Genomic DNA, 22,483 nt, shown 5'->3' on the forward strand with positions numbered 1-22,483 from the left:
AGCCTGGAAGGAATCCCCTGGTTTTAATCCCTTCTTTGGCTTCCTGTTGCCCTCAGAACAAAAATCCAGACCCACTGGATGGCTACAGCAGAGAGCTCTGGATGTGGGGCCCATCCAGTTTGAGGAAAGGAACAAGTTTCTCTTTCCTGCATTGACCAGACGTTGGGCACTGGCTGCCAAAGGCACACGCTTAACCACCTGAGCCACCCAGTCCTCACTTTCATATCCACCATGCTGCTGAGACACTCTCCATGTCTGAGTCACTGGGGACGTGAAGCACTTTCTCTTGGGTTTCCACATCCCAGTATTTTTTTTTTAAGCAGATCCATCTTCCGGTCACCCCTTGGCTTATTCCCTGAACCCCTTCTCTTCTGTCTCCACCTCCTACCTTTCCATGTCAGTTCATCTCATAACTCTGAACACCGACGTCACTTTGCACCACTCCACCCAGACCACCAGACCTCTCTCCTGAAACCAGGGCCCTGTATCCAGCTGTCTCTGTGACATCTCTGCTGGGATGATAGCCTGGCATCTTCCTCTTAATATATCCAGCGATGACCCCACAAACTCCTCCAGGTGTCTCCTGCACTCTGCCTCTGCTTGTAGGGAGACCCTGTATTTCCTACAGCCTAGGGGGCATCCTGGCATGTTTGCAAAGTATACAAGCTGTTACTTATTAGTGTTTTAACTTAGGACAAAAATAAAAATTAGATGTTTACTCAAGATGGATAAGGGGATACATGGTTTCCAAAAGTCTTCTGAGGTATGGGAGAAAAAGTGTGAAGAATTCTGATCTGCTCTGGAACTTTCTGATCTGCTCGCTTTAATACTCTCATCTTACCTGCTCTTTGTCTCCTCCACTCACCCTGCTCCAGCCATACAGGCCTCCCTGTCCTTTCTGGAGCCTAGAATGCCACCATCCCAGGGTCTTCACATGGGTGCCCTTCTGCCTAGAAGTCTCTGGCCCCTCACATGCAAGTGGCAAAACCTCTTCTTTCCTTGGGTCTTTCGTTCTGAGATCACCTGTCAGTGATACCTTCTCTGGCTTCTGTCCCTTCATCTTCCATTCCCTTTAACTGTCCACATACTCCCTCACCCTCAGTTCTGGTCCCTTTTGCCTGCTCTGCATGTTTCTCTCTGCTACTTCCCCTTCCACTGGCTGGACACTCATGACAGCAGGGCCCAGGGGCGAGCAGAGCCAGAAGGTAGGTGTGCTGGGCTGTGAGTGTGCCGCACCCAGCGTCATGCGGGACTGCTGAAGCATTTTGCAGACACAGCTCTGGTGTCCCTCCCAGAGATGCCCCCTACAGTGGTCGGAGGGGAGGACAGGACTCAGCCTCAGTACCACTTGAAGTGCCCCACGTGCTTCCGGTGTGGATCCAGCATCACCAAGGCTCTGGGTCCTCCGTCTTGGAGGCTGACAGCAGCACCTGACCCGGAGGGGGGGGGGCGTGCTCTGTGTGGGGTGTGATCAGGGTGGTTCTGTGACCTGGAGGGGAGTGTCGGGTCCAGCCCAGGTCCCCACTGCTGTCGTGTGTTGTGGGGGGCTTCACCTGGGCAGGAGCCAGTTCTGAAGAAAGGGGTGGGGACACTCACTGGTTGGTGTCTGGAGGAAGTCACTGTCCCTGTGCCCCCTCCTGTGGCAGTGGGCAGCAGAGGACTGTCTTTTCCACACGGAGAGGGCTTCGTGTTTGACGTTGTGGTACAGGAAGGACGTCGATTGATTCTAAGCATTCAACTGCAGCTTCTTGACCCCTAGGATTGAATTCTCAAGGCCGATCTTGTCTGAGGAAGCAGCAGCGTGGACGAGGAGGAAGAGGAAAGGAAGGAGTCAGGAATGGCTGGCTGTCAGGTACAGTCATATTCTGGGATGACTTTGTCTCTCATTCCTGCTGCGCCCTTGAAGGACTCGCTCACCTTCTCTGACCCTGAAGTGTCCAGCTGAGTTGTGTCTGTGCACACTCCCCCAGGCCTTCCCTCAGTCCGTCTCCCTCCACTCAGACTCCATCTCCTTGTGCCCCAGTGATGTAGAACCTGTGAGGGGGCACCCCGGATGCATCCTGCATCCTGGTGGGCTTCACATCAGGTGTATGCTGTCAGCTGTCAGACCAGGAGCCAAGAAGCTACATGTGGAAGTCACATATTAACGTGTATGGATAGTTGGAAAATTCTGGAAAACAAGCACAAGAAGAGGAAATCAGCCCTGCCTGACTTTATAATGCATTCAAAGCTAAACAAGTGAACCACACAGAGTGTTTCTGGTTCTAAAATACGATTTAGGGGCACCTGGGTGGCTCAGTGGGTTAAGCCACTGCCTTTGGCTTGGGTCATGATCTCAGGGTCCTGGGATCAAGGCCCGAGTCAGGCTCTCTGCTCAGCAGGGAGCCTGCTTCCCTCTCTCTCTCTCTGCCTGCCTGTCTGTCTACTTGTGATCTCTCTCTGTCAAATAAATAAATAAATAAAATCTTAAAAAATAATAATAAAAAATAAAATACGATTTAGAATAACGATTTAGAATAAAGTTCAGGAATAGATTATCAGTAGGATGTTTTCATCCATAATTGGCTTTAAAAATGGAATCAACCTAAATAACAGTAAGAGGTTTTTAAAAATCATTCTCAGTGCATTTATCTCACAGAGATCATGGTGTTCCTGTAGCAACTCTTGTGCAGAAGATGTTTTAGGTAAAAATGGTGGTTATGTAGCCAAGATGCAGAGCACAGAACTCTCTGCTGTCAGAGGGCAAATTCTGGTTCCACCATTATTTTTAAGTATTGTATCTCTTTTATTTTCAGTACCACATGGATGAGTGACTCATGTGTGTATGGATGTACTGACTGATAAAACTCCTCACAAAGCAGCAGCTTAGGCAGTAAGACGTAATGAGAAGGGGACACCCTTCCCTGTCCTGCCCTCCACTGTTCATGTCTCAGTGGGGAACCACTGTTGTCAGTTCCATGGCAAGAAGCAGTTCAAACCTTACAAAAATGCATTTACACATTGTTATAAAATTTTAGAAAAAAAACGATCAATGAAGTTTGTTGTAACATTTTATTTTGTAAATTAAAAAAAAATGTACCCAGCATGTCTAGTCATTGTTTTCATGTTAATAAACAGAGACACAACTCGCTCTTCGATCCTCACAGGGGCAGTCTCTTAATGAAGATGTGTGGGACCTTCACCATCTTTCATTGGTATAAAGAATGCCACAGTGGCTGCGTATGAGCAGACCCATCTCTCTCTGCAGACGTCAGGGGACTTCTCTGGGTTGGGTAACTTGACCTGTGATTACGAGGTGGAAGATGGTGCATTACACGGGGACAGATTCTGTCCGATGCAGTCCCCTGAAGCTGCAAAGTACCCCGTCCCACATGTGTGACTCCCTCCCCTGCCAATGTAAGCAAAACTTGGTGCTGTAATCTCTTTGTGTTTTGAAAATTGGGGGGGGGGGAGGACAATCCCTTGTATTTCCATTTTCTACCAACTTGTAATTTGCATTATTTTTGTAGACTCAAACTTTGCTGTTTTCCTTTGATGTATTTTTAGGAGCTATCTTATATTTTGTGGTTTAATTCTTTACATACATGCTTGTGTCTGTCTTAGTTTAGCAGTGTTTTGCAGTGAAACATCAATCTTTCTTGCCCTCTGCTTTCTGATCTTGCCTCGGAAAACCTCACATAGTGTAATCTCAAAGTACTGTGTTCCACTTAGTACTCCCTGTTTAAAGTTGTCTCTTTGTCTTTTTAATGTATATTTTGTAGCTATTTATTTCATTGATTGAAAAGTTTCAGGTAACACACACATTAACAGGTTCATGTGTTGTTTGGCTTGCAAGGCTCTCCATTTTTTTCTTTTCAAAGTGATTCTCCTCAGCCTTATGAAGACTGTTTTTTGTTTGTTTGTTTTTCCTTTTAAACCCCACATTTCTTCTGTATTTGAATTGCTCTGAATTTCTGAATCGTGAGGTGTTTACGTCACCACATTTTCCAGGAAGAATTAACGCTTGTCAGTGTTTGGTCATGTCTTTGTTCTTTCAGTAAAGTTTCCTCTTTACGTAGGTTGGGAAATGTCTTGCAAATACAGGTCCAATTGCTAATGGAAATGGGTGTCTCCCCCGACCCCGTCAGGCCTCAGGCATCATCATCAGTCATCAGTGGTGACTGATAGGAGCCTGGCTGATCCTTGGGCTTCAGCCTCACCTGTGGCAGAAATCCTTCCAGCACTTACTAGAATTTGTGATGCCTGGTGGACTGGTCTTGCTCAATAACAGGTTTTTAAATGGCCTGTTTGGCATGATTTTTAATCATCCAGTATTTCTTCCAAGATCTGCTATGACCAACCTGTGTTTTACTTAATCTGTGAAATTAACATACATTAGTAAAGTTCCTCCTCATGAATTGGGTTTTTGTTGTTGTTGTTAGAATAAACTCAATTTGGCTAATAAACTCCATAATGGTTAAATGTCTGACTTTTAAATGGAAACATGTCATTTATATATATATATATTTTTAAAGATTTTATTTATTTATTGGACACAGAGAGAGAGAGATCATAAGCAGGCAGAGAGGCAGGCAGAGAGAGAGACGGAGAAGTAGGCTCCCTGCTGAGCAGAGAGCCCGATGCAGGGCTTGATCCCAGGACCCTGAGACCATGACCTGGGCCAAAGGCAGAGGCTTAACCCACTGAGCTACCCAGGCACCCCTGTAATTTATATTTTTACAGATAGTTTGTCACACCTGAAGATACCTCTCTGCTCTAGATCCTCTAGGTGTGTAGACCTATCACTAGTGTGGAGGACATAATATGTACCATGTCCACATAATCAACCGTGTGCTGGACAGTTTTCATGTATGTAGTTCTTTTATTTTCCACGAAAATGGGCAGTCTCCACTGTTTTAGTGGATCTGATATCCTCTGATGGAAAAACAATAAAATTAGGGATATATAAATTGCTGACAATTATTTGTTCTTGCTCAAAATGATGCTGAACATTCATTTCAGTTGAATCAATACTGGCATCCCTTTCCTGCTCACAGTTTGTGTGAAGATGAGAATGATGAAGTTCTAGAACCTAGGTGAGGTTCGGTGGGCTGAGGTCCAGAGCCGATGACCAAGAAAGAATTCTTGAGACATCTTTGGTGCAAAATGGTGGTTTATTAAAGCACGGGGACAGGACCCGTGGGCAGGAAGAGCTGCTGCCCTGGGTTGTGAGGGATGGCAGGTTATGTACCCTGCAGTTGGGGGAAGGTGAGGGGAAGGGAGGTGTCAGTGGAGTTTTCATATGCTAAAGAGGGCCTACAAGGTGCCAGGATGTCCCAAGCCTACCGGAGGCCTTGCCTTTGCAGCTGGATCAATGTTGTCTTTAGACCAGCAATTAACATTAAGATAGTTGGGAGACTTTTTGGTGGGTTGTCACAATCCTGCTATCAATCATCTTTGTTAGTGAGATTTAGGACATTTCTAAGCCAAGGGAGACTCCTGTCTAGCAGGATTGTGAGCTCTGCAAGTTAACTATTTGCTTATTGTTCGTGGCAGTCAGGGCTGCCTGAGGGATGCTACACATAGGACTGAGGGGGAGCGGATGGAGGGGGGGAGGTACAAGGCGCCAGCTTTTGTTTTGTCTTCAGCCAGCCTCGTGCTCCCTCATCAAGAACACTGAAAGACCCTTCCCCCCAGTTGTTAACTAATTAACTGCTCTTTTGCCTTTCTGTAACAGCTTGGTTTTTGGGGTATGACACTTGTCTCCTGTTTGAACAAGATACCTTCTGCTAATAGCTGAGGCATAGTCATGTAGGCAGGGGGCCGCCTAGTCACGTAGACAGGATGTTTTTCTGCTGAGTAACAAGGTCTAACTTCCCCCTCCTTACTTCCCCTTCCCGCCTTTTTCTTCGCGCGTGCGGGTCCCCCAAAGCCAATCCGCTAACACCAAGTATGCCTTTTACAAATGTTCAAATTGTCAGCCAATCAGCTCCGCCCCACCCAAAACTTGTTTGTACCAGTCTATAAAAATCCTGCACCACCCCAGCCTGGTGTGCTCAGCTAGCAGGAGCTGCTGACCACCTGCAGGCGCCCGCGCTACAATAAAGAACCTCTTGCTGTTTGCATCCTGTGGCAGTGTTGAATTCTTGGGTAAGGGGATCCCCGAGTCTTTCATTTGGAGGTCCCACCAAGATCATCGGACTCCTGCCCAAGGATCCAACCGACTCCCACCGGGAGGTAAGCTGGCCAGCATTTAAGTCTTAATAACTGTGTTCTCGTCTCCTGTCTCGTGTTCTCATTTCCCGTTTGTCCTGCCTATACGCCTGTATAGGACTGTACTACTACACGTAGTAGCTCTGTATTCTGGGCAGCTTGAGAAGGAGTTGACGAACTCGGACTTCTCCCCTGCCACCCTGGGGGACGCCCCAGGGATCAGAGGGGCCCATTTTTTCAGGGCCCCACACGTATCCGAGGGATATGTCCGTCTGTGGGCCACAGAGGAAACTCACAGTTCCTCACGGCCGTCTGAATCTTTACTTTTGGTTTTGCACCGAAAGTAAATGGAAACATGTCGTTTATATATATATATATTTTTAAAGATTTTATTTATTTATTGGACACAGAGAGAGAGAGATCATAAGCAGGCAGAGAGGCAGGCAGAGAGAGAGACGGAGAACACCTTTCAGTGTTCTTGATGAGGGAGCACGAGGCTGGCTGAAGACAAAACAATCATCTTTGTTAGTGAGATTTAGGACATTTCTAAGCCAAGGGAGACTCCTGTCTAGCAGGATTGTGAGCGTTTCTCTTTGCCGGCTCGTTAATTGTCTTGTGTGTCTTTCTCGTTGCCCTTTGGGTTTCCCTTGATTCCAAAATGGGACAGACTCTTACCACCCCTGTACTTCAGAATGGCCCACCCTCAATGTTGGATGGCCCAAAGAGGGAACTTTTAACATTAATGTTATTTTGCAGGTCAAAGAGCGAGTCTTCAATCAGGGACCCCAAGGCCATCCGGACCAAGTACCTTATATCGTAGTCTGGGAAAGCCTGGTTGATGACCCTCCTCCTTGGGTCTCTCCCTTCGCTCACCCAAAGCCTAAACCCCTTCCAGACACTACTCCTCTCCCAGTACCCTCCGCTCCCCCGTCCCACACCCTATCCTAATTCCTACCGACCCTCCCAAACCTTCTTCTTCCTCTAATAACGATCCCTCTTCTCCGCGGCGTCCTAAACCACAAAAGATCCTTCCTCCTGAGGACTCCCCCTTAATAGACCTCCTAACCGAAGAACCTCCCCCTTATCAATCTCCCCCTCCTGTACAAGCACCAAATTCCACAGGGGAGCCAGATCACCCACCTGAAGGACGCGACCCCTTGCCATCCCCAATGGCGGGAAGACTTAGAGGTCGCAGGGAACCAACACAGGAAGGAACTTCCAAGCTCTTTCCCCTGCGCCAAGGAGGAGGGCCAGGGAACTTCCAATATTGGCCCTTCTCAGCCTCCGACTTATACAATTGGAAGTCCCATAACCCTTCCTTTTCACAGGACCCCGTAGCCCTAACCGCCTTAATTGAATCCATTCTAGTCACACATCAGCCCACCTGGGACGATTGCCAACAACTCTTGCAGGCTCTCCTCATCACCGAGGAGAGACATAAGGTGATCCGCGAGTCTTTCAAACACTACCCAAGCTTCCTTGTTGAAGTGTTTTTTTTTTTTTTTCATTTCGGGAACGCTTGACCTTCAGGGATGTGGCCATCGAATTCTCTCGGGAGGAGTGGGAGTGTCTGGACCCTGCCCAGAGGGCCTTGTACAGGGGCATGGTGGTGCAGAACTACAGGAACCTGGTCTCCCTGGGTGAGGATAATGTCCCTCCAGAAGTCAGAGCTGCCCCAGTGAGTCTCTTAGGAGCCCTTGGCCTGAGATTGAGGCCATGTACCTTCTGACGTGAAAAAGTTTATGAGGCAGCATGTAGACTTTCACCTCGCCCTGTCTTCAGATGATCTCCCCACTCCACCCTAGCTTAGGGGCACTGCCAAAAACTGAGTAAGAAGAAACCTTACAGCAAACTTTAAAAAATATCTGATTCTGGATCCACTTTTATCCCAGTACTTTTGACTCAATAGTTCTTGGAAGAGAGCTGGATATCAATATTTAAAAATATCCCTTAAGCATTCAGAAGGACAGACTGAACAACTTTGTGAAAAAATTTTTTCTAGACACATCTGTAACGTCCTCTCATGTCAGCTGAACAAAAGGCTGGAATGTGTATTCTGGAAAAGACACAGCACATCATATTCCTTTCTTCTTCTAAGCAGGAATCCCTCTTCCTGACCTGAATAACACCTTTATTTTGGAGCAGGGGAAAGAGCCCCAGACTGTGGAGAGCAAGGTGAAAACAGTGAAAAAGACAATGGGTGGGAACACAGGCAAGAGCCCAGAAGGGCAGAGAGGGGGCCGCACCATCAATAGTGTTTGGGGAGGGGCGCCTGGGTGGCTCAGTGGGTTAAGCCGATGCCTTCGGCTCAGATCATGATCTCAGAGTCCTGGGATCGAGTCCCGAATCAGGCTCTCTGCTCGGCAGGGAGCCTGCTTACCTCTCTCTCTCTCTCTCTCTGGATGCCTCTCCATCTACTTGTGATTTCTCTCTGTCAAATTAATAAATAATATCTTTAAAAAAAATAGTGTTTGGGGACCTTTCTCCCAGTGGGAGAGTTTTTCCTTCTTGTGAGCTCTTGGAGGAAAGTTCACTTTCCTTCCCCTTGTCACTCCTTTCTTCAGACATGTGGAAGTGTAGCCTTACAACCTCTAGCTCATGCAAAGACCAAAGCAAAATTTTTATCATGACCTGTGGCTCTCTACTATATGCTCCTATGACCTCTTTTTTAAAAAGATTTTTAAGTAATCTCTTCCCCCAGTGTGGGGCTCAAACCTACAACCCAGAGACAAGGAGTCGTATGCTATACAGACTGAGCCAGCCCGGAACACCCTGCCCCTATTACTTCTTTGGTCCCTTGACCTTAAGGAGCAGTGGGAGGCTGTTTTTTTTTTTTTTTTTTAAGATTTTATTTATTTATTTGACAGAGATCACAAGCAGGCAGAGAGAGAGAGAGAGAGAGAGAGAGGAGGAAGCAGGCCCCCTGCTGAGCAGAGAGCCCGATGCGGGGCTCAATCCCAGGACTCTGAGATCATGACCTGAGCCGAAGGCGGCGGCTTAACCCACTGAGCCACCCAGGCGCCCTGGGAGGCTGGTTTTAATTAAGGTCCTTGGCCTCAGTCCCATTCTTGTTCCCACTCCACACGGGTCAGAGCTGAAGACTCCCCAGTCCTGGCACCAGGCCTTTTCCAGGATCCACCCCATTCTGTATATTTGGGAGACCATCTCCTGGGGTTGGGAAACATCAGCATCTGGGGCCCCAGAGTTCTCTGCCTCTTCAAGACCCCCAGACGTTTCTTCAGTTCTGCTTTCACTGCACATCAGAAGTGTGTCGGACCGGGGAGTAGGGTAGGGCTCTCGATCCAGCAGTAAAACTGCTTTCACGCTGCAGGACTATAAGCATGTCCACACCAAAACTATGCTGTGACCTTTGCTATATTGTGGTTTTGTTTCTTTTCTCTCAAAGTATTTTCTAATTTCCTTTGTTATACCTTCTTTGACCCATCGGATTTTTTTTTTAAGACTGTTCAAATTTTTCATGTATTTTTGAGCTTTCCAGTTTTCCTTCAGTTCTTCCTTTCTAGTTTTGTTCTTTTGTGGTTGGAGAAAATAGTTTATATGATTTTGCTCTTTTTCAGTTTGTTGGGACTTGCTTCATGGACTGATACAGGGTCTGTCCTGGAGAATGTTCCACATGCATGTAGAGAAGAGTGTATTTTGCTCTTACTGGGTGCAGTGTTCTGTGTTCGCTGGTACTCATCGGTTTCTAGTCGGGCTAAAATCGTCTGTATCCTTACTGAACTTGGGTCTAGCTCTGCTATCCATTTTTGAAAGTGAGGCCTGCAAGTCCCCAAATACAATTCTAGAACAACTTTTATTTCTCCCTTCAAGTCTGTAAATGTTTCATGTAATTTGGGGTTTGCTTTTGTATATGTTCATATTTGTAATCCCTTAATGAGTTATCCTTTAAATTGTCTCATAAAAATTTTTACTTGAAGTACATTTTGTCACTGGAAAATGAAAAAATTCATTAGATTAGATATATTACATTCCCACAATATTCCCAAGGTACTATATGAAAACTTGGCTCCTCTATATCCTGTCCTTCTCTTCTGTTACTATCATAAAATTTTATCTCTATATATTGTGACCATCAATGTAGATTTAAAATAAGTTTTGTTTTTTAAATCAATAGGGGAAAAGAGGAGCAACAAACCAAAAATACAGTAGTACAGTAACCCGATACACATGCACTGTCTTTATTACTATTCCTTATTTTTGATGTGAATTCAAGTTAGTCTCTTCCTTCATTTTAGCCTGAGGCATTCATTCCCTTTGCCATTTTTTTTAAAAATTATTTTTATTAGCATATAATGTATTATTTGCCCCAGGGTACAGGTCTGTGAATCATCAGGCACTTCACAGCACTCACCATAGCACATACCCTACCCTCCCTTTACCATTTTTTGTTGGGCAGGTCGACTAGCAAGGGAGTCTGAGTTTTGGTTTCTTGTTTGTTTGTTTGTTTCTGGCAATGTCTTAAGTTATCCTCTATTTTGAAGGATAGTTTTGAAGTATCCTGACAGTTTTTGCCAACTTCCTTGCTGTTTTTGTGGAGACATGCACTTACGATACTCAGTGATTTTCATACTGTTACTTTCACCCAGTTCTTTCTAATACTATTTGAAAACTGGTATTTCAGAAGCCAGTGGACATGGGTGTAACTTAGACTGCTGGGAATAGGTGGGAACTTTTCTTAACATGTTTTCCAATTCTTATCTTGTGTGCTTTTTCTGGAACATAAATCTTTTCTCTTGTTCTTATTAAGAGAGAAAGGATTAGAATTCCACCATCTATAATTTTATGTAATTGTGGTTATTTATTATTTACCTGTTGGTCTTACCTTGGTGTAATTGAAAAATTTCATTTACTAACTTGTCATTTACAGATTATGGATCTTAGCATCTAGTTTGGAATATGATGCAATTCATCAGTTGTTAATGTTCCAAAATGCCTATCCTGCAGAGTATAGATAGCTTTAGAGTAGATACTAAGAATATTTTGTTATTCCAAAGATGTATTAAATTCTTCTTGATTTTTCTATTACACTTTTAGTTTTACAATTCATAACTACCATTTATTTGTTAATTTTTTTAAGATTTTAAGTAATCTCTATACCCAACATGGAGCTCAAACTTACAACCCCGATATGTCACATGCTCTACTGACTGAGCCAGCCAGGCACCCTCATTAATTTTGTAAATGGATTATTTGCCCTGCCCCAATCTATTACTTCATATATAGCTGTGCTTCAGCATTTATTTGCATATAACAATTATACTGTAAATATGTATTTGTATGTTTCTTTTTTTTTAATTTTAAAGAGAAAGAAAGGGGAGTAGGGGGAGAGGGAGAGAAAAATCCAAGCAGTCTCTGTGCTGAGCCCAGTGTGGGGCTTTATCTCACAACCCTGAGATCACAACCCGAGCCCAAATCAAGAATCAGACATTTCACTGACTGTACCACCCAGTCCCTCCAATATCTGTTTCTTTACAGTATGAGGCACCCACATTTGTCTATACTGCTAGTTGGTGTGTGTTTTGGTGTGGTGGTCAAAAAATACACCTTCAGAACTTATGTAAATTTACATAGTGTAAACGATTTGGTCATACAGTGTTTGAAAATAAATTTCCAGGGCACCTAAGTGGCTCAGCTAAGCGTCTGACTCTTGAGATGATCCATCCTGGGTATGGAGCCTGCTTAAGAGTCTCTGTATCTTCCCCTCTGCCTCCCCTCCCCTTCTCTTAAAAAACAAACAAACAAACAAACAAACCACACACAGAGAAAGTAGACTTCCCTTAAAATAATTTGAAATACTCGTCATCTTTATCTATTCACTTTTAGTGTAATATCCATTTTGTAACTCTAGTTAATGTGAAGACTATGGTTTTTTTTATTATCTTTCAGATAGCTCTGCTAGATTCATGATTAAGGAATTATTACCAAAGAAAGAAATTAATAACAGAGAATGATGCCAACCAGTGGTCTTGGGAAGACATGAAAGCCATGGCCTTGAGGATTTTGACTTCAGGGAAGTTTGGGGAAATATGTCTGATTTTGAGAGTAACTGTGGCTATGAAGAAAGAAATTCCAAAGGAGTACATGTGACAGATATTGTAAATCTTACTGGTAGAAAAGATAAACAAGACAGCAAATTCTGGATTAATTTACCTTTAAAATAGCATGCTTCTTTAAGAAAAAGTACATATCAGTATTTTAAGCAAGGTAAGTCATTAGTAAAAAATTTGTTAAAAATAAAAAATAATATAGTCTATACAGGAAACAAGTATACAAAATGTTTTGAAAATAGAATTGGGTTAAGCTTTCAGTCACATCTGGTTGAACTGCAGAGATTTCAAACTGAGGACAAAATTAATGAATGTAATCAAGTTGAAAAGTCTGTCAAAACTTGTTCTTCAATTTTGCCACTTCCAAGACTTCTTCCTGGTGTGAGAACCAACCTCTGTAATAAATATGGATGGGTTTTTATGTATCCTTCATTGTTCACACAGCACCAGAAAACAAAAATTAAAGAAAAACCATACAAATGTAATTAGTGTGAAAAGACTTTTAGCCATCATTCAGTCCTTACTAATCATCAGAGAATTCATTCTGAGCAGAGACCTTACAAATGTATTTAGTGTGGCTAAAGCCTTTAAGCAGTTCTCAAACCTCACAAGACACCAACGAATCCATACAGGAGAGAAACCATATAAATGTAGTATCTGTGACAAAGTCTTTAATCAGAATTCCCACCTTAAAAATCACTGGAGAATTCATACTGGAGAAAAACCACACAAATGTCATAAATGTGGTAAGGGTTTTATCAAATGTTCAGATCTCTGGTGTCATGAAAGAATTCATACTGGAGAGAAACCTTACAAATGTAATGAATGTGGTAAGTGTTAGAGTCCATGATCAAAGGAACAAGACTGATAAAAAGGGAAGGTCAAGCAAAGCTTTATTTCGCGCCAAGCATCAAGAATCAAACTGACTGGTCAGGGCTGTCTCTTATGAAAGGGTGACGACGATGACCCCGGCAAGTCTACTCCCAACGTGGCTGCTCTGGATGAGGCCTCTCTGCAGATGAAGCCACTCCGGAGGAGGCCACTCCCAGGATAAGACGTTGCTAATGAGGTCGCTCCCCGGACAGGGGCTGCTCCCAAAAGAGGCCACTCTGGAGGAAGCCTCTTGCCTGACGATGCTGTTCCCGCAGGGCAGCTCACGGAGGAGGCCTCTTCCCAGATGAAGCCACTCCCTGGAATGATGCAGCTCTGGCGAGGCTGTGGTTCAGGATGACAAGGCCGCTCGTTGCTTGCTTGGGGTGGCGAGGTTGTCCACAGCGAGCGAGGTTGCTGGTGTCTAGGCCATTCCCTGCAGCGACGCTGCTGAGGGCCGTGGTGTGTGGATGGGGCTGGTGTCGGGGCCACTGGCGTCTGAGGCGCAGGTGTCAGGGCCACTAGCGGCTCAAGGCCGCAGGTGGCTTGGGGCCGCTGGTGTCTTGGAGCTGCAGGTGGCTGGACCGCTGGCGGCTCGGGGCCACAGGCGTTGGGACCGCTGGCAGCTCAGGGCTGCAGTGGCGGGACCGCTGGCGGCGGGACCGCTGGTGGCTCGGGGCCACAGGCAGCTGGACCGCTGGAGGCGGGACCGCTGGCGGTGCTTACAGCTCTTACAAGAGGTGTTACAGCCTTTATAGCTCTTATGAGAGCTGTTACAGCTCTTCTGCTTCTGCCAACTCTTTCTTCAGCTCCCATCGACCCTTTCTTCAGCTTCCGCTGACTCCAGCTCCTGCCAACTTTCTTCTGCTTCCTTCTTCTTCCTCCAACAGCTCTCCTGCTTCTTGCCCCTGGCAGCCTCACAGACCAACCTTTATGAGGGTGGTTGAGCCCCGCCCCTACACAGGCAGCCAATTGAATCCCAATTCCCTCAGTGGATATACACGGGCCCCACCGATTGGACATCTCCACCTGGCCTGCACCGCCCCTACATATGGGGTCCACAAGCAAGTTCCTCTGGGAGGGGCAGGCCCTTACGTTCCCCCCTTTTCTTTGGAGATTAGTCAAATCCTTGACTTTTTAGCTAGTTCTATGTTATATCGAGCATATAAGACTAACATTTTATCACTCCAATTTTCTTTAGTACAGCAACAATAAATTTACAGCTTTTTTAGTCTGAGATTTAGTCCATGGTCAGCGGGGTCTGTCGGCTGCAGCTCCCATCTCTGGGGGGGGGGGGGCGTCCTTACTCTCTGCTCGTTTGATGTGACCCACATGAACCCAGGTCCTAATGCCTTTTACTATTTCTGCTGTGGGGGTGGTTAAGATAACAGTAAATGGTCCTTTCCAGTGAGGCTCCAAATTCCCCACTTGATAGCGACATATCCAAACCAAGTACCCAGGTTGATAAGGATGTGGTTCCACCACCGTCTCTGTCCCAGTGTGGGCAATTTGGATCCCTGAGTGAGCTTTTTAAAAGACAGACTGTAATGCCTGCAGTGACTGGAGTACAGACTGATCAGTCATTTCTGCTAGGGCAACCTCCTGTAGTCGAGGACAGAGCAGGGGGGGGAGGGTATCTCCCAAATATTATTTCAAATGGGGTCACCTTGTTTAAATAGGGTGTACATTGGGCCCTGAGGAGGGCAAAAGGAAGGAGATCTACCCATCCACCGCCAGTTTCCAGAATTAGTTTTGTCAAAGTCTCTTTAAGAGTCTGGCTCATTCTCTCTACTTGCTCAGAACTCTGGGGCCGATAGGCACAATGTAGTTTCCAATTTGTGCCCATGGCCTTGGCCAATGCCTGTGAGACTGAACTCATAAATGCAGGGCCATTGTCTGACCCGATCGCAAGAGGCAGCCCAAACCTAGGAATTATTTCTTCTAGTATATTTTTGGCTACTATTCCTGCTGTCTTATGTTTGGCGGGAAAAGCCACCACCCAGCCTGGAAAGGTATCCACAAAAACCAACATATACTTGTGCCCATATTTTCCAGGTTTCATTTCTGTAAAATCTATTTCCCAATAAATTCCTGGTTCCTTACCTTTTTCTCTTTTCCCTCTTCCCATCTTAGTTTTTCCCACATTAACTGCCTGGCATTGAGTACATCTATCAACTACATCCGGAACCATACGCCCTAATTTAGAAACCTGGAACTGCTTGCCTATAAGCTCCTTGAGTTTGCATGTCCCCAAGTGAGTACCCTGATGTATCTGGTCTACTAACTTCTTACCTAGTCTTCGAGAAAGAATTGTTTTTCCTGTTTTAGTCTTAGCTCAGTCCCCTTCATAGTCCAACTTAACCCATTTCTGTAAATACTTTAAATCTTTTTTCTGAATAGTTCGGTTTTTCTGGTAGGGCTGGAGCCAGGAGTGTAGCCAGTTCTTGCACTGTTTCTTGAGCTGCTTGCTTTGCAGCTTGATCTGCTAAGTAGTTTCCTTTTGAAATCAGATCAGTCCCCTTTTGGTGTCCCAGACAATGCATAAAAGCCACCTCTTTTGGATCCCAAATAGCCTGGAGGAGAGCCAATATTTCTCCTGTTTTTAATTCCTTTTCCTTCTGCTGTTAATAGGCCCCTTTCTTTATAAATAGCCCCATGTATATGGAGAGTAGCAAAGGCATACCTGCTGTACATATAGATGTTGGTGGTTTTACCTTTGGCCATCTGCAGTGCCTTAGTGAGTGCAATCAGTTCCGCTCTTTGTGCCGAAGTTCCATGTTGCAGGGCTACTGTCCAGAGTTTCTGCTCAGGAGAAACCACCGCAGCCCCTGGATACCTCTTTCCATTGACCATGTAGCTACTCCCATCTGTGAACAGAGTCATCTCGGCATCGGGGAGGGGAATGTCTCTGAGATCCAGCCTTATTCCTGTGACTTGGGTTAAGACCTCCCCGCAGTCGTGTGGATGGTCAGCTAGCTCCTCTGGCAGCAGTGTGGCTGGATTTAGCACCACTGGGGATCAGAAGGTCACTTTTGGTTCATTGAGGAGAAGAGCCTGATACCCTGTTACTCAGGTGTTCGTCATCCATCGGTCTGGTGGAGTCCGGAGAAGGCCCTCAATAGCGTGTGTGGTGGTTACGATAAGATTTTGACCCAAAGTCAATTTATTCACATCCTTGACCAGGAGGGCCATTGCAGCAATTATGCAGAGGCAAGGGGGGAACCCAGCTGCTACTGGATCTAGTTTCTTGCTAAGATAGGCCACTGGCCTTTGCCAAGGCCCCAGAGTCTGAGTTAAAACTCCTTTGGCCACCCCTGTTTTTTCATCCACATACAAGTGGAAGGGCTTGGTAACATCTGGGATGGCCAGTGCTGGGGCACTCAGCAAGGCTGTCTGTAATTCCCAAAATGCTCCTTCTGCCTCAGCTGTCCACTCTATCAAGTGAGCCCACCTTTTGTCAGTTTGTAGAGAGGTCGGGCAATCTCCGCAAACTGTGGTATCCACAGCCTACAGTAGCCCACCGTCCCAAGAAACTCCCTTACTTGTCAGGACGTGGTGGGACAGGGGTATCGGGTGATCACCTGTTTCCTGGACTCAGACAGTGAAAGCACTCCCTTGTGGAGATCAAAGCCTAGATAAGTGGCATGGCTCTGACAGAGCTGTGCTTTCTTTGCTGACACCCGATACCCTTTTTCCTGCAGAGTCTGTAAGAGAGCTCTCGTCCCCCACAAACATGACTCATAGTCCTCAGCGGCTACTAGCAAGTCATCAACGTACTGTAACAGAGTGACTCTTGGGTTGGAGGTTCTGTACTCAAGCAAATCCTCGTGCAGGGCCTTGTCAAAAATGGTGGGTGAATTCTTGAATCCTTGGGGAAGTCTTGTCCAGGTGATCTGACCTTGAAACCCTTCCTGTGGGTCAGACCACTCAAAAGCAAAAAGGGGCTAAGATTCCCTTGCTGAAGGTATACAGAAAAATGCATCCTTGAGATCTAAGACAGTTCTTTTGGGGCCCAGGAGGGAGAGTAGGGTATAGGGGTTAGGCACCATCGGGTGGTATCTTCAACCCGTTTAACTTCCCACAAGTTAACTTCCCGCAAGTCCTGAATGGGTTGGTACTCCCCAGTCTCGGCCTTTTTGATGGGCAGCAAAGGTGTGTTCCATGGAGATTTACAAGGAACTAGGATCCTGTCTCCTTGGAGGCAGTTAATGTGTTTTCTGATCCCTTCCTTTGCTTCCTGGGAAAGGGGGTATTGCCGAACATGAATAGCCGTAGCTGTTGCCTTTAATTGTACCACCACTGGAGGTTGTTCTTTGGCCAAGCCAGGGGCCTTCCCCTCTGCCCAGACCTTTGGGAAACTGGTCCTGTAGGATTTGGAGAGGGATCCACCCCTTTGTCTCCTCTGGTTTTGAGACTGGCTCATAAAGGAGGTATTCATCTACTGCTGCCATAAGCACTTGTACAGTGGGTTATCTCAAGGTTACAGTCATGTCTCCTTCCGAGAACTGAACGCCAGCTCTTAACTTGTGGAGGAGATCTCTTCCCATCAAGTTATATGGGGCATTAGGGAGGACCAAAAATCGATGTTTACTCCCAAGGCCAAATTTAAAGTCCTTTCTGTTGTCCATTTATGTCTCTCTGTGCCATTTGCTCCTTGTGCCCAAACTTCCTCTCCAGATAGTTTTCCCATAGGTTTAAGTAATGATGAAAATTGGGCTCCTGTGTCCACCAAAAACCAACTGATTTCCCCTCCACTTCAATTTTTATCCGAGGTTCGGAGATGGGCTCCGAACCATGGCCCCTTCAGTCTCTGGTGGCAAGCACTGCTGTCTTCTTTTTAGGGCACTTCCTGGCCCAATGTCCTTTTTCCTTACAGTAAACACACTGATCTGAATCTAAGTCTTCCTGCCTGCCTTCTCTGTGCTTAGGCTTTTCCTTCCATTTACTATCCCCTACCCATCTCCTCTCTGCCTCATGTAATGCCAAAACCTTAACCAGTTTTTTTGTCTGTTTTTCATCTTCTTGAACATCCTTGTTGTTAAACACCTCTTCTGCTATTCCCACTCAGATTTTTTCCTTCAAATCCTTCGATTTTCTGAAGTTTCCTCCTTATATCTGGGGCTGACTGACTGGCAAAAGCAAGATTCACTGCCCTCTGATTTTTGGGTGCCTCAGGATTGATCGGGCCATACATTTTATAGGCTTCAATTAGCCTTTCTAGGAAAGCTCCTGGAGACTCATTCTTACTTTGAGTCATCGTACTAATTTTGGATAAATTTATGGATCTCCTTGCAGCTGCACGGAGGCCTCCCAGTAGAGCCTGGTGGTAGAAACGTAAGCTCTCCTTAACTTCATCAGAGTTTGGATCCAAGCCGGGGGGCTCCCTCAGGCAATAGTCCTCCATTCGACAGAGATTGAGGTCCCTGCCAAGTCTCTCACTTATCACCTTATGGGTTACTCGCATGATGTGATCCCATCCTTCCCTGTTAAAGAGAGCCATAAGAAGCTGTTGAACATCTACCCAGGTAGGTTGATGAGTATGATAGACAGCCTCCAAGAGGGTAATTAAATCCTGAGGGTGGTCAGAAAAGGATTTGTGTTGGGTTTTCCAGTTATAGATGTCAGAAGAGGAGAAAGGGGCATAGCTTAGGTAGGGCTGCCCTCTCCCGTCTGGTAGAGCAACCTCACAAAAGGCAGCATCGGCATGGACAGTACTGGTGAGGTAAAGGAAGGCTGAGGGGGATAGAGGAAAGGGGAAGGATCAGGGTGGTCTCTCTGCTTGGTGGTCCCATAGGTGGACCCGGACCGTGTATGAGGTGGACTGGTAAAGGCATTTTGGGACTGAGAGTCAGATTTAGAGGACAAATAAAGGGGGGGGGGGATCCCGCATCCTCCATATCCGATGGAGGTAGAACGGTCTTCTTCCCTGGATCCCCCTCATCTGTCTGTTCTGGTTTTGGTGCTCTGACCTGCCTTAGAGGGAGAGAAATGGTTTCATTAGCTGGGGGAAGATGGGACTTGAGCTATGATGGTGGCTCTTCTATCAGATATCGCCAGGCCACAATATACGGTATTTGGTGTCGATGCAGATCAAAGACCTCACTCAGGGTAGAATAGATCTGAGTCAAGGCAAATGTTCCTTCCGGCAGCCACCCTGTGGAGAAAGTGGACCACTCTAATTGGCAGAGTGTTTTTAGTTTTCCTGGATAAACCTTGTCACCTGAGTGGCTTTACCTTGAAAATCTTTAAATGTTCAAGAACAAGACCTAGGGGTGTCACAGGCCCCTTACTCCCTGTTTGTCCCATTTCTCCAAATACAACAAACAGCACAATAGACAACAAAAAAACAAGGCAAAGACAAATGCAGACCCAGTGATCCTCATCCAGAGCCTGCTGCTGGGGGGTACTTTCTTGGTCCCCTGCAAACACAACAAACCACACAATACACAACAATAGAACCAGGCAAAGACAACTGCAGACCCAGTGATTCTTACCCAGAACCTGCCACTGGTGGGGGCTTTCTTTATCCCCCAACTGTCTCGGGGGACTTGAACCCCTCAACTGTCTGGGGGGGGGTGGGGGACTCATACCCCAGACCATCTAGGGGGACTCGAACCCCTGACCACGTAGGGGGACTCGAACCCCCCGACTGCCCAGGGACACTCGAACCCCCTGTTGATCTATCAGCAGAGGGATAGGGCTTCCCCGCATCCACTCCCGCCTTGGGGAGCATGGCTGCATCCAGCTTCTCCCTGGTGGGCTATACCCTGGAGCTCCAACCAGAGAGACAGATAGGATCCCAATACTCATGATCCCAATACCTCTGGAGGCTTTTCCTAAAAATTTCAATGCTGGCTCAGTTCACGTCATTTGATCCCAGATGAGTCCCCAATGTTAGGGTCCGTGATCAAAGGAACGAGACTGATACAAAGGGAAAGTCAAGCAAAGCTTTATTTTGCGCCAAGCATCAAGAATCAAACTGACCGGTCAGGGCTGTCTCTTACGAAAGGGTGACGACGATGACCCCGGCAAGACCACTCCCAACATGGCTGCTCTGGACGAGGCCACTCCGCAGATGAGGCCACTCCCAGGATGAGACCATTGCTAATGAGGTCACTCCCCAGACAGGGCTGCTCCCTGGACAGGGCTGCTCCCCGGACAGGGGCTGCTCTGGCGAGGCTGCTCCCCAGACAAGGCTGCTCCCAAAAGAGGCCATTCTGGAGGAAGCCTCTTCCCCGATGATGCTGCTCCCGCAGGGCCGCTCACCAAGGAGGCCTCTTTCCAGATGAAGCCGCTCCCTGGAATGACGCAGCTCTGGTGAGGCTGTGGCTCAGGATGACAAGGCCGCTCGTGGCTCAGGGTGGTGAGGTCCTCCGCAGCGAGGTTGCTGGCGTCTAGGCCATTCCCCCCAGTGATGCTGCTGAGGGCCGTGGTGTGTGGGCAAGGCCGCTGGCATCGGGGCTGCTGGCATCTCGGGAACACAGGGGCCCCGGGGCCGCTGGCGTTGGGACCGCTGGCGGCTCAGGGCCACTGGCGGCTGGACCACTGGTGGCGGGACTGCAGGCGGCACTTATGGCTCTTACAAGAGCTGTTACAGCTCTTCTGCTTCTGCAGACTCTTCAGCTCCCAACAACTCTTTCTTCTGCTTCCTTCTTCCTTCTTCCTTCTTCTTCCTCCAACAGCTCTCCTGCTTCTTCTCCCTGACAGCCTCGCAGACCAACCTTTACGGGGGTGGTTGAGCCCCGCCCCTACACAGGCAGCCAATTGAATCCCAATTCCCCCAGTGGATATATGCGCGCCCCACCAATTGGACATCTCCACCCGGCCTGCCTCGCCCCTACATCCAGGGTCCACAAGCAAGTTCCTCTGGGAGGGGCAGGCCCTTACAGTAAGGGTTTAACCAAACGTTCCTATCCTTGGGATCACGAGAGAATTCATACTAGAGAGAAACCATACAAATGTACTGAATGTGGCAAGGTTTTTAGGCAGTGGTCTACCCTCAGGATTCACCGAAAAACTCATACTGGTGAGAAACCTTATAAAGGTAATGAGTGTGGCAAGGCTTTTAAGCAATGCTCACACCTCACTAAGCATCAGAATGTATATCCTGGAGAGAAGCCACACAAATGTACTGTATGCACCAAGACTTTTATCCACATTTCAAGCCTTATGAAACATCAGAAAATTCATTCTGGAGAAAAACCATACAAATGTAATGAATGTGGTAAGGCTTTTTCCCAAAGTTCAAGTCTTGTGGAACATCAGAGAATTCATACCGGTGAGAAACCTCACCAATGTAATGAGTGTGGCAAAGCCTTTACTGTCCAGTCAAGCCTAACTAAACATAAAAAAAAAAACCATACTGGTTAGAAGTTATATTGTAAGTGATATAGTGATACAATGATATAGTGATACATAGTGATATAGTGATAAATTATATTATAAGTGTAATGAATGTGATAAAACATATATATAGCTTATACACCTTACTAGACATCGGAAAATCCAAACTGAAAAGAAACATGAATCTAGTATATGTGATAATGCTTTTATTCAAAGCTCAAGCTTGGGGGCTCATCAGAGAATTCATGGAAGAGAGAAATCTTACAAATGTAGTGAGTGTGGCAAATTCTTTAACTGGTGTTCTCGCTTACTCGACATCAGAGAATCCATACTGGAGAGAAGCCATATAAATGTACTGTGTGTGGCAAAGCCTTTAGTCAAAATTCAAACCTTACAATTCATCAGAGAATTCATACTGGAGAGAAACCACACAAATGTATTGTGTGTGATAAGGCTTTTATCAAACGTTCACCCCTTTGGGGTCATGAAAGAACGCATACTAGAGAGAAGCCATACAGATGTACTGAATGTGGCAAGGCCTTTAGACAACGGTCTGACCTCAGCATTCACCAAAGAGTTCATGCTGGAGAGGAAGCTTAGAAATGTAATGAATGGCATAAATCATTTAACCATTTCTCACAATACACTATGAAATAGAGAATTTATAGTAGGGAGAACTATGTCTAAGTCCAAGATTAATCTCACATGTTAAATTCTTCACAGTAAGTAAGTCAAATTCATTTGAAGACTCATGAGATGAGTGTCACTGGAGCAAGAAAAGCTTTGGGAATGTAGCATTCTTTTAAAAATACTTACATTACTTGCATTCCCTTGAAAGCCCTGCATCACTCACTATTGATGTCTTTTGATCTGCAGTTAGAATTTGTTAATGTTATACCTTCATTACATTTTTCATGCGTTACCATGATGGTCTCTGGAGGCAGATCAGTAAGATAAAAGGGCCTATTTTATTAAACAGGAATCATCACATCCATGTATCTTGAAGGAAC

The 22,483-nt window shown here is 46.1% G+C and overlaps 1 protein-coding gene across 1 annotated transcript; it reads left to right on the forward strand.

The window, feature by feature from the left end:
- Positions 1-740: 740 nt before the first annotated feature.
- LOC101689622 (zinc finger protein 677-like) lies at positions 741-21,500 on the forward strand. The gene is made up of 5 exons (XM_045077278.1): positions 741-763; positions 7,681-7,870; positions 13,559-13,870; positions 20,293-20,447; positions 20,978-21,500. Exons 1-5 carry the CDS (start codon positions 741-743, stop codon positions 21,498-21,500), a joined length of 1,203 nt encoding a protein of 400 aa, XP_044933213.1.
- The last annotated feature ends 983 nt before the right edge of the window (positions 21,501-22,483 follow it).

This window comes from Mustela putorius, unplaced genomic scaffold (assembly GCF_011764305.1).
Source record: "Mustela putorius furo isolate JIRA1106 unplaced genomic scaffold, ASM1176430v1.1 tig00000196_pilon_pilon_pilon, whole genome shotgun sequence".
NCBI lineage: Eukaryota > Metazoa > Chordata > Mammalia > Carnivora > Mustelidae > Mustela > Mustela putorius.

Excerpts from the sequence above, each read along its gene's own strand:
- LOC101689622 (XM_045077278.1), top strand. The coding sequence starts at position 741 with ATGGTTTCCAAAAGTCTTCTGAG. Across the intron at positions 7,871-13,558 it reads CAGAAGTCAGAGCTGCCCCA|GCCATTCCCTGCAGCGACGC; the intron begins GTGAGTCTCTTA and ends GCTGGTGTCTAG. Across the intron at positions 13,871-20,292 it reads GCTTACAGCTCTTACAAGAG|GGGCTGCTCTGGCGAGGCTG; the intron begins GTGTTACAGCCT and ends CTCCCCGGACAG.